This window comes from Schistocerca americana, chromosome 3 (assembly GCF_021461395.2).
Source record: "Schistocerca americana isolate TAMUIC-IGC-003095 chromosome 3, iqSchAmer2.1, whole genome shotgun sequence".
In the NCBI taxonomy this organism is placed as follows: Eukaryota; Metazoa; Arthropoda; class Insecta; order Orthoptera; family Acrididae; genus Schistocerca; species Schistocerca americana.
This window is the reverse complement of record NC_060121.1, coordinates 975759418-975772229: the sequence shown is the minus strand read 5'-3', so window position 1 is coordinate 975772229 and position 12812 is coordinate 975759418. Positions and strand designations below refer to the sequence as shown.

The 12812-nt window shown below is 36.6% G+C and overlaps 1 protein-coding gene across 2 annotated transcripts in view; it reads left to right on the top strand.

The window, feature by feature from the left end:
- LOC124606711 (epsilon-sarcoglycan) overlaps window positions 1-12556 on the top strand; it is a 103207-nt gene extending 90651 nt beyond the window's left edge. For both annotated transcript variants that reach the window (XM_047138742.1, XM_047138741.1), the window contains 2 exons: window positions 3131-3193; window positions 10488-12556. In XM_047138742.1, coding sequence (XP_046994698.1) covers window positions 3131-3193; window positions 10488-10512 — 88 coding nt within the window. In that variant the 3' untranslated portion in view covers window positions 10513-12556. The remainder of the gene's footprint in view (window positions 1-3130; window positions 3194-10487) is intronic.
- Window positions 12557-12812: the final 256 nt, after the last annotated feature.

Below are 12812 nucleotides of genomic sequence, written 5' to 3'. Positions count from 1 at the left end.
AATACGGTAGGTGGTAGCAGGAGAATGTATGAGACAGATCTTGCATCTAAGTCCTTTACTGGGATATGAGCCATGGGGCAGGGGTTAAGAGCAGGGGTGGAATGGGGCTGGAGAACAATATTCCATACATCGAGTATGCAGTATAATACCACTATGGGAAGGGTGGGGAGGACATTTTTATATCAGAGCATGACAAGAGGTTGTCAAAACCCTGACAGAGAACATGATTCATTTGCTCCAGTTCGTGATGGTGCTAAGTCATGAGGGGAGTATGTAGAGGATGGAAGAGGACTGGGACACAAGGCATGATATCTCTGTTTCTGTGCAATGTGGGGAGGGTAATTTTGATCCACAAAAGCCCCGTGAGATCTTCGGCTTATTGGCATATTTGGTATAGCAATTCATCGAAATTCCTCTTCTTCTATCCATCAGTCCTCAGCAGTCAAAGTTGACTGTCAGTGTGTCAGTAAATCATGTGGAAATGATGCAGTCCCAGTTGTTACCCTTTCTGCTAAGTCCTTTGCCCATTATAAATGTTCCTTTGTATTACCTTTATCTTCCCAGTAGTTGGATGTGCCAACGTAACTGAATTTGTGATACGTATTTATTCCATCAATTGGGAATGACTTCAGTGATAACAATATTTTTCTCAGATGCATTGTGCACTTCTGTGCTCCAAAATGGTCATAACCTACATGAATATGGTACCCTGTGCTTTCGTAGTAGCAGCCATTGTCATTCACAGTGCCTAGACTTCCTAAATAATTTTCTATTATATAATTTCCAATGGAGATCTCTTTGTTCGTCATTATTCTGCCAGCAGAGAATAATTTCTTCTAAGCAATCATATTCTCTTTGAAAAGTGTACAAATTCCTAGACATTAACTTGATTCAAGTTTCACATTGAAATCTGTGATTTCCTCCATCTTTTGCTCTCTCAGTATCCAACCTGGCTTTATAGAGGGCCATGGCATTTAAGACTTGTTCAGTAGTTCTGACTTTTTATTTTTTTTTTTATTTTTTTTTTTTTATTTTTTTTTTTTTTTACACAAGTTGCACACTTTATCTCTCATTGGGTGTGATACTTTAGTAAAGTTGGATATTGCCTCCTTTTTTATTTGTGTTCTGCTGACAGTCATTGCGGCTAATTGAATTTCTGTTTGACTGATCAGTTTATTTCAGCCTAATTTAATCTCCACAAACTTTTTATTGAATGACAAGTTGTTTGAATGGCCCGATAGTGTAGCTATGAGGAATCCTCTGTCCTCCACTGCTGCTTGAAGGAGCCTTTGATGACAGAAGGTGAAACAGAATGGTTAATTACATTGCTAATCAAATGGAAAGAGTAATTTTCTTTATGACATGAAGTAATAAAATACTTTGCTGTAAGTTGACAATTAAATCACTTCAGCCCTTTTTAAAGATATATGTTGGTGGTCATAATAGAGACTGTGAACTAGAAGCTGAACAGATATTAAAATAGAGCATTATTCGAACTTAATCCTTTTATTATGAGTTTTGAAAAACAAACCTTTGTGCCTGTACCATTGAAACCTTCTTGCTTCTTTGTTCATGTAGATGATACCCTTTTATAGCAGAGATAACTTTTACGTCTTGTGTAACTTCCTAACACCTTCCATCAGAATATTCACTTTTCAATGGATATTGAAATGGGGGCTGCCTTACCTAGATTTATTTGTCAGGAAGAAGGTGATTGAATGAAAGAACTGGGTTATGTGGTAAACAGAAAGCAAATCACACAGCTGCGACATCCTGACAGATATCAACGTGTCATATGTCTCCATCAGGCTCAACATCGAGTGGTACACTGTATCGTGGCACACAGAGCCCACTCATTGCAAGTGTACCTTTCTCCAAAATTGGTATAGTTTAGTACAGTGTTGAATCACTCTGCGATGCTGACACACTGATGGCACTGAGATGAAAGCCCGTAAGTTTGTAGCTCTTCTTGCTCTAAACAGGAAATATTTCAAACAAAATGTGATGAACTTGCTATGCATATTGTATTTGTTTAATCTCATTCCTTAACTCATTCTCCTGTGCTTCTGAGCTGTGTGGTCTTATGACCATCCTTGTAATTTTTGTCTTTTTAATTGATTGCCATTGCAAGCATTGAGGCAACATAAATCAATAAGTTAACATACTTTGCTTGTTTTTATTCAAAAAATGCCGTGTGGAATTAAGAAAGTTTTCATTTGTACAAAAGTGTGCTGTAAGAATACCATATGTCGCTCACCCACTTTCATCATGAAGACGACTGTTGATAGAGTTAGGTATTTTAGCTACAGTATCATAACACATATTATCTCTTGTGAAATATGTTGTTAACAGTCCATTAGACTTCAAAAGTAATAAAGATATGAATAATTGCAATACTAAATGAAAAAATGCTTTAATTACTCTGCATTAAAATGGATTTTAGCTCAGACACAAAAGATAAATGCTATCAGTATCTTGGGTAACTTTTAAAATAAGCTAAGTGTTCGTATATTGGTCAGCTATTGCTACCCATAGAATAATTTTTATTTAGAAACTTGTAGCTTATTTAGTGCTAAAGTATCACGTACTTACTGTATTGTTAAACTTTATTTCTGTTTCCATCATGTAAACTCACATGTAATGTCAACATGTTGTCATATTTAAGCACAAATAAAAAAAAAAAAAAACCTTGTTTATTGACATATTGCCCAGTTCAAGTCATTGCAATATGTTGTGCAAGTGAGCTATGGAACATGTCACTAACTAACTTGCTTTCATTTCTTTGACAGTTTCTTTGTTTTGTTTTTTGTATTCTCATCCAGTCATCCACTCAATATAGTAACACCTGCTCTTTCTCCATTTTAAAGTTTCGTGTTTGTACTTTATCTCTCTCTATTTTTGACCTGGCGCTACCTTGTGGGTACATACTTTTCTGTACATATTTTGCCTAATACTATTCTTTACCATACAGAATATTGTATATTATGTATTTATTATTGTATATTATCATTGTATGTTGTATATTCATTGTTCTGCATGGGATGAAACTATATTATGTATAACTCTCAGAATAAACTGACATCAGTTTGATTCTAAATCATTCCATAGATATTAATGTTTTTGATTACAGGACTGTGGGTGAAAATTCCTGCTACAGACCCAATCCTCCACCATATTCAGGATTTTCACAGAGGTAAGTATGTTGTTTCTTTCTGACCATATAATTGATTACATAGTCTAAAAGATGTGAATTGAAGGAGGTTATTTTTAGATAGCTGCTGGTCATATTATTAGGCTCCATTTCAATAATAAGTCCAATTTAATAAAAGAAGTTGGAGTACTATTTGTAGACTAAAATATGATACCATCATCACTGTTTAGCTTATCTGTTCTGTATTAATAATAAATCTGTAGAGCTGTCATGTCTGTCTGTTTGAAAATCCTTCTTCAAAACTACCAGATGAATTTTCATGGAGTTTTTGCAGGTAACGTGCGGATAGCTTGGGGCACCGTATAGGCTTCATTTCATCAAAATCGAATCTTTGAAAAAAATTGTGATTGAAAGTTCTATTGAAAACTGCCTTATCTCTATGTCTGTCTGTTTTATCACACTAATCTCTTTCATACTGTTTCCACAGGTAAGTTTAGCATAATGTGAGGCAACATATAGGCTTTATTTAATCAAAATCAGGTCACAGAAAGAGAAGATATCACAATTGAAAGTTTTATCCATACTGATACTGTTACGTTTTTAAGACCAACCTGCAGAACCGATTTCACTGAAGTTTGCTACAGAGATAGCCTGAACCATGAGGAAGAACATAGGCTAACCATGAGGAAGAACATAGGCTACTTTAGAAAGTATGTAGTACATGATACTTGAATATTTGTAGTACATGATATTTGAAGAATATTACATGAATTGGGGAAAATATTTACTCTTCAAAAAATCTGTTTACTCTATGACTTTTGATCTGTGTCACATTTGTGAAAATGCTTTTATTGGTTGATATGTGCTATGTGATATGATACAAAGTAACAAATACAATGCTTATACAATCTTCAGAGTCTCTGATGCATACTTCCATGCTAATAGTTGTAATTACTAATTAGTTGTAATTGTATAATGTATAGCTACTGCAGTAGCGTGATGCGTAGATGCGTGTACCTGCCCGTGCCCTTCCGTACACGCTACTCGGCAGTGAAGCTGTCCATCCCAACACGTTGTGCATTGGAACAGCTTGGGCGGGGGAGAGCTTAAGCAGACACATTATGGCTGGTGATGTGACAGCAAATACATTAGCTTATTTACTCACCATCACTCATCATAACCAAACTACTTATATGTGAGCACAACTGAGGGTAACACATAGTGTATAATAACGCCATGAGATGCTACTATTTCCTGTTGGTTACGTAGGTTGATCCATAGGTGTTTCGGTAGATTTCGTTTGCAAACTGAGTTGCCAACATTGTGTGGATCTAAACAACTTTATTTGGTATGTCCTCCCAAAATATGTTTTCATGTGGCAGGCCCTTCATCTCACAGCAGCATGTATTCCCAACACTGTCAATTTTTTGTTGTTTACATTCTAATCTCTATCTTTCCCTAAATTTTTTGCCCTCCACGGCTCCCTCTAGTACATTCAAACCTCAATACATTGTAGACCTGTCTGTAATTGACTTTTCTCTCCCCCCCCCCCCCCCTCCCCCCATCCTTTGGAAGCCCAAAACTGTGATATTTCGAAGAAAACCTGCCAATATATAAGCGTTTTTGGAAGGCTTGAGAGGTACAGATTTTACCAGTGGACAAAAACTCTTTATATCAAAGTCACTTCTATATATCAAAATCTTTTATATGGTACCTCTGAATATTGAAGTGCACATAAATAGGGAAATCCTAGTCCCTCCCCTCCCTACATCAGTGCATCTGTGAGATTTGCATCGCATTGCAGCTCCCACATCGTCCTAGCAGGTGTGATTTTAGGCAATGCATGTTTCGAATTAAGTCGGGTGATGCTGAGGGAATTAGATTAGGAAATGAGACACTTAAAGTAGTAAAGGAGTTTTGATATTTAGGGAGCAAAATAACTGACAATGATCGAAGTAGAGAGGATATAAAGTGTAGACTAGCAATGGCAAGGAAACCGTTTCTGAAGAAGAGAAATTTGTTAACATCGAGTATAGATTTAAGTGTCAGGAACTCGTTTCTGAAAGTATTTGTATGGAGTGTAGCCATGTATGGAAGAGAAACGTGGACGATAAATAATTTGGACAAGAAGAGAATAGAAGCTTTCGAAATGTGGTGCTACAGAAGAATGCTGAAGGTTAGATGGGTAGATCACATAACTAATGAGGAGGTATTGAATAGGATTGGGGAGAAGAGAAGTTTGTGGCACAACTTGACTAGAAGAAGGGATCTATTTATTTATTTATTTTTTGTTCCGTAGATCCAGTTAGTGAGTCAATCACAAGGATATGGAACGTGTCAAATTGTACAGGTTTCAATTTAAACTTACAGTAAATACAAGGGCAATTCAATGGAAAATTGTACATAGTTTAAGTAAGACATACTATAAATAAAGTAACAGATACAATGTCAGCTAAATAACATAACTACCATTTGACAGAAAAAGGAGTTTCAAGGATCGGTTGGTAGGACATGTTCTGAGGCATCAAGGGATCACCAATTTACTATTGGAGGTCAGCGTGGAAGGTAAAAAACGTAGAGGGAGACCAAGAGATGAATACACTAAGCAGATTCAGAAGGATGTAGGTTGCAGTAGGTACTGGGAGATGAAGAAGCTTGCACAGGATAGAATAGCATGGAGAGCAAACCAGTCTCAGGACTGAAGACCACAACAACAACAACAACAACAACATGTTTTGATTGAGTATGAGCTGTAAGTGTCAGCCATGGGCTGTAAGCAGAAATGTCTAACAACCAGTGAAAAACAAAAAATTGACGAAGTGAAAGCAGGAGTGAAGAAAAAGAAAAACATAGCTGAAGAACTTGGGATTCAGCAAGCACACTGTCGACAGTAATCAAGAATGAAGATGGCATGATAACCATGGATGTAGGGGCAGATCAGAAACAACAATGAAAGGCTGAGTTTTCAAGTTTAGGAGAGTGCTTAGTGCAGTGGTTCCTACAACAAAGGAACAATAATGTGAACATTGGGTGGACTTATTTTTAAGGAGATTATTTTGTGGTAGTTTTGGGATACAATACGTTACGTCTGAGAAATAGACAATTTGAAAATTTCAGGAAGTATTGTTTTCTGAAAAGTGTGTGGGGAAAGTGACATTTTAGGTAACAAAATTTGTAATGAGTTGAAGTTAGAATTGCAGAGGCTCCTTCAAAATTACAAACTGGATGATGTTTTTAATGCAGATAATCTTGGACACTTTTGCAAATGTTTTCCAGACAAAACTTTGACAATCTGAGGAGAAAAAGTCACGGGCTCAAGCTAAGCAAAGATCGGAAACCAAAGAAGCCATGATGTTTTTTCTGGGTGGATGTCATTCCGTGTGGAGTATACTGGCCTGATTATTTAACTTCAGTGCTAGTTAACTTAGAAATGGTGCAAAGTACTGATTTTTTTTCTGAAAAATTATTTCTCAGCACAACATATCCTGCAATGCTCTTACAAGCTTTTCACACTGTTTCTGACCATCTCGTATACTGTCAGTTTTCTTATTTATGGCTTGGTGATGTGTAATGTATCAGATGTCTTGCTATTGTAACATACTATAATGTAAGAAGCTTGAAGCACATAACTGTCAGACAGGGGGAAGCAAATTATTATTTGTGGGGACTTCAATGTAGATTCTCTGAAAGAGGGTAATAGGAAAAATGACCTTGAAGTATTACTCGGTTCTTTCAATTTGACACCCGTCATTGATTTTCCTACTCGGGTGGTAAAGGATAGCAGCTCACTGATAGATAACTTCTTTATAGACCAAGATAAGTTTAACCAGATAAATGCTCAGCCTGTTGAGAATGGTCTTTCTGATCATGGTGCACAGCTAGTTACAATATATGACATAGCTCCATTCAGCAATACTAAACAGTCCTCCAAAGTAGTACGTTCAGTCAACGATTTAACAATTGCAAATTTCAGGGAAAGCCTACAGCAGTTAGACTGGGATGAGGTGTACCGTGAACCTGATGCCAATTTAAAATATAATTTATTTCATGACATTTTTGTAAATGCATTTGAAAACTGCTTCCCCAAGAAAATAGTTAAATATACTCGTAAGAAACCTTGTAACAAACCATGGCTTACTAAGGGTAGAAAAATATCTTGTAACCGGAAAAGGGAAATGTATCTGACGGCAAGAAAGAGTAGTGACCCAGAAACTATCAAAAATTATAAAAACTACTGTGTTATATTAAGAAAAGTTATTAAAAAATCCAGGAGTATGTGTATCATGTCTGAAATCAGCAACTCTGATAATAAAATTAAAACAATTTGGAATATTATTAAAAGAGAAACAGGTCAACCAAGAGCAGAGGAAGACAGTATTACCATCAAATTGAAAGAAAACTTTACGAACAAAAAGTCAGAAGTTGAAAATATTTTTAATAATCATTTTCTAAATGTTGTGGATATAGTAGGATCCAGGTGTTCATTAGAAGATGCTAGGCTGTTAATGGAAGAGGCCATACCTATGCAATTTGATACAATTGAAATCTCACCCACTTCTCCCTCTGAAATTAGGAAAATAATAAACTTACTTAAAAGCAAAAGCTCACATGGAATTGATGGCATTTCCAGCAAAATACTAAAAGCTTGTTCTCAACAGATAATTAAGAGTCTCAGCCACCTGTGTAATAGCTCTCTGGAACAGGGCATTTTCCCTGATAGACTGAAATATGCTATTGTTATACCTTTACATAAAAAGGGGGATAGATCTGATGTCAACAATTACCGTCCAGTCTCCCTTCTAACAGCTGTATCCAAAGTTTTTGAGAAAGTAATGTATTCAAGAGTAGCTTCACATATCTGTAAAAATGAAGTACTAACAAAATGTCAGTTTGGTTTCCAGAAAGGTTTTTCAACAGAAAATGCCATATATGCTTTCACCAGTCAAATTTTGAATGATCTGAATAACCGAACACCACCCATTGGGATTTTTTGTGATCTCTCAAAGGCTTTTGATTGTGTAAATCATGAAATTCTGCGAGACAAGCTCAAGTATTTTGGCATGAGTGGGACAGTGCACAAATGGTTTAATTCGTACCTAACTGGAAGAGTGCAGAAAGTTGAAATAAGTAGTTCTCGTAACACGCAAAGATCAGCACATTCCTCAAACTGAGGAACTATCAAGAATGGGGTTCCACAAGGGTCAGTCTTGGGTCCTTTGTTGTTCTTATTATATATTAATGACTTGCCATTCTATATTCATGAAGAGGCAAAGTTAGTTCTCTTTGCTGATGATACAAGTATAGTAATCACACCTGAGAAACAAGAATTAACTGATGAAATTGTCAATACTGTCTTTCAGAAAATTACTAAGTGGTTCCTTGTAAACGGACTCTCACTGAATTTTGATAAGACACAGTACATACAGTTCCGTACAGTGAATGGTATGACGCCATTAATAAATATAGACCTTAATCAGAAGCATATAGCTAAGGTAGAATATTCCAAATTTTTAGGTATGTCCATTGATGAGAGATTAAATTGGTAGAAACACATTGATGATCTGCTGAAACGTTTGAGTTCAGCTACTTATGCAATAAGGGTCATTGCAAATTTTGGTGATAAACATCTTAGTAAATTAGCTTACTACGCCTATTTTCACTCATTGCTTTCATATGGCATCATATTTTGGGGTAATTCATCACTGAGGAATAACGTACACTCCTGGAAATTGAAATAAGAACACCGTGAATTCATTGTCCCAGGAAGGGGAAACTTTATTGACACATTCCTGGGGTCAGATACATCACATGATCACACTGACAGAACCACAGGCACATAGACACAGGCAACAGAGGATGCACAATGTCGGCACTAGTACAGTGTATATCCACCTTTCGCAGCAATGCAGGCTGCTATTCTCCCATGGAGACGATCGTAGAGATGCTGGATGTAGTCCTGTGGAACGGCTTGCCATTCCATTTCCACCTGGCGCCTCAGTTGGACCAGCGTTCGTGCTGGACGTGCAGACCGCGTGAGACGACGCTTCATCCAGTCCCAAACATGCTCAATGGGCACTGCGTAGGATCCTACGGTCTTGGCGTGCATCCGTGCGTCGCTGCGGTCCGGTCCCAGGTCGACAGGCACGTGCACCTTCCGCCGACCACTGGCGACAACATCGATGTACTGTGGAGACCTCACGCCCCACGTGTTGAGCAATTCGGCGGTACGTCCACCCGGCCTCCCGCATTCCCACTATACGCCCTCGCTCAAAGTCCGTCAACTGCACATACGGTTCACGTCCACGCTGTCGCGGCATGCTACCAGTGTTAAAGACTGCGATGGAGCTCCGTATGCCACGGCAAACTGGCTGACACTGACGGCGGCGGTGCACAAATGCTGCGCAGCTAGCGCCATTCGACGGCCAACACCGCGGTTGCTGGTGTGTCTGCTGTGCCGTGTGTGTGATCATTGCTTGTACAGCCCTCTCGCAGTGTCCGGAGCAAGTATGGTGGGTCTGACACACCGGTGTGAATGTGTTCTTTTTTCCATTTCCAGGAGTGTATTTATTGCACAAAAGCGTGTAATCAGAATAATAGCTGGAGTCCACCCAAGATCATCCTGCAGACATTTATTTAAGGATCTAGGGATATATATTCTCTCTTATGAAATTTGTTATTAACAACCAAACCCCATTCAAAAGTAATAGCAGTGTGCATAACTACAATACCAGGAGAAAGGACGATCTTCACTATTCAAGATTAAATCTAACTTTGGCACAGAAAGGGGTGAATTATACTGGCAGTAAAGTCTTTGGTCACTTACCAAATAGTATCAAAAGTCTGACAGATAACCAACAAGTATTTAAGAAGAAATTAAAAGAATTTCTGAAGACAACTCCTTCTACTCCATAGAGGAATTTTTAGATACAAATTAAGAAAAGAAAATATTAAAAAAAAAATAAAAATAAAAAATAAAGAAAAACAAAAAACACAAAAAATAAAGTTGTTATATTAACTTAAGTATGTTGTTAAATTAACCTAATTATGTCATGTATTGGAAAATTCGACTCGTTCCACATCATTACGAAATATCGTATTCATGATCCATGGAACTAGTATTAATCTAATCTAATCTAATCTAATCTAATCTAACTACAGGCTTCATGAACAACTTAAGTATTATGGAAAGTTTTACAATTTCATCTTACATTCAGTTCATGATTCCTTAAGCCATGTTTACATTAGTTTGCTTTCATTTATTAGTTGCATTAGACATTTAATTGTTTTTACTTATGTGCTAAAATATTTACAGGTGTTATATTTTGGCTCGTTTCAGCACATCAGATCATGCGGATTTCTGACTTCCGGACAAATACAAAATGTGGTATTGTTAAATCTGTGGAAAACAGGATTACTGCTACCAGAGTTTGCTGAGCAACAAGAAAAGTGATTTTCCTGATGTGTGATGTGAGGCAGTATTACTAGCTTCATCATTCAAAAGACTATTAATTTGCTCTTGCAATTCAAAATTATCTTGTGCAGTGGTTGCAGCAAACAATATATTTGATGTGCATATTCATCATGCAAGTAATGAGCCAGAAATAATAAAACAATGGGACTCCAGATAGCAATGTCAACAATGTAAGAAAAGATAGATTGCTACCTACCATAAAATGACACAGAAAACTAAAGACAGACACAATTAAAAGACATTTACACAAACCTTTTGGACACATCCTTCATCAGCAAAAGCAAAACACACATCATTCATTCACCTCACGCACACGTGACCGCCAGCATCGGTAGCTCAGGCCAGAATGTGGAGTTGGCAGTCATGTGTGCATGTGACATGCTCACTTGTGTGAATGAATGGTGTGTGTTTCTCTTTTGCTGATGAAGGCTGTGTGTGAAAGCTTTGTGTAAGTGCCTTTTAATTGTGCCTGCCTGCAACTTAACACGTCATCTTTACGGTAAGTATCAATCTATCTTCTTCTATATTGCGCACAAAAATAATAGTTCTTTCTCAAATTTTGAAGCTGAAAGCTTTGTTGCTATCTAAAATAATTATAAAACTTACATGTTTGTTTCTTCCATGTTATTGCATTGAAGTAGTCTAGCTATTTAAGGTTAAAAATTTTCTACATAATTTTAGACAAGTGTGTTCCATCATCCACTGCACTTGCTACTAAATGCCTGTGCCCATTGTAACTGCCATTGTTTGGATTGGTGTTGTGTCATTCACTTCGCTGAACTTATCTGTGATGTCACCCATACCAGCCACACATGCTGATTACATTGTCCTTGACAATACTGGTGCACTTTGTGATAGTCAGCTCGTGAACCCTACAGAGAATACCACAGTGCGATTTGTAGAGCACAGCCCAGTAAACATACACCTTAACATAGGAATTCATATGATACTTGAATAAACTTATTTGCTCTTATTATTATTGGCTTTGCAAAAATTATATTGCTTTGAAGTTATTCTTTGATCTGAAGATTGTGATGGAAAAAAAATATTGGTTGATAGACTAAGAAATAGATGTAATTTATTGATGTAAAACAGTGAAGCAAAAAAAGGAAAACACGTACATCAGTTACATGAAACTATTTTTATCCTGCATGCATAAATCTGTTACCCTCGACACCCTGTATCACCATGTACATTACTTGTATAGTGTTGGGCTTTGTAGTGTAGTCATAATTGTAAGAAATCATTAAAACAAAGCATTTGTACCAATATTCGCAGACAAGATATTTTACTGTAATGGGCAGTGAACTTGCTGCAGCATATGTTACAAGTATGTAGATATGTATAACTATATTCATAAGGTAACTGATTTGGCAATATTCTGCATAGAATAATAAGCATATTTTTTAAAAATGTTTCATTCAGAATAAGTTTGTTTAGTGGTGGAAATAGTTCTCCAAATATTCCTACAGCAAAAGAAATGAAATGTTTGAGCATTAGGTAAATAAGCAGAAAATAGAGCATTAATTTTGATATTGATAAATATATGAATACTAAGACATACACATGCTTTACTGTATCATCTCAAGAGACATTCTCAAGAAACAGAGATTTGGCAGTGTAAGTTCAGAACCTTCAATGTGTGATAGAGACTATAATTAGCAGCTTCTACATTCTTTAGTGTGCCTGTCTACCAACTATCAGTTCTTCCACACTCTATCTTCACATGAAAAAATACTTGTCAAAGCTAATCCCACATGCTTATCTTTGCATTTTTTTTTATAGTGAGTATTCTTTGATTAGTTATAATGTTAAATTCAGTTTGTTGTATACAATCTAGTATTTTTATTATTATTTTAATTCTTGTGATAGACAGGTAATGTTACTGTCACTTGTGTTATATGTAAGTAGTTGTTAACAGTCTGTACCTTGATAATAAAAGTTTAATACCAAAAAAAGTTGTTTCTTTTTTTCTCAATTGTTATAACTGCCAGTTGACTCTGCGGACCCCTAATGAATAAAATTCACCTCGTTGGACCATCATAATGACTACTTTCTTTCATAATAATGGATGGTTTGGTGAATGTTATTTGCTCATATCTACATATTCGTCATGTAGAATGATCAGAGCATTATAAAATGGTGCTCTGATACACAAAGCTTATTTTGTATAGGGAACATCTTAAATGC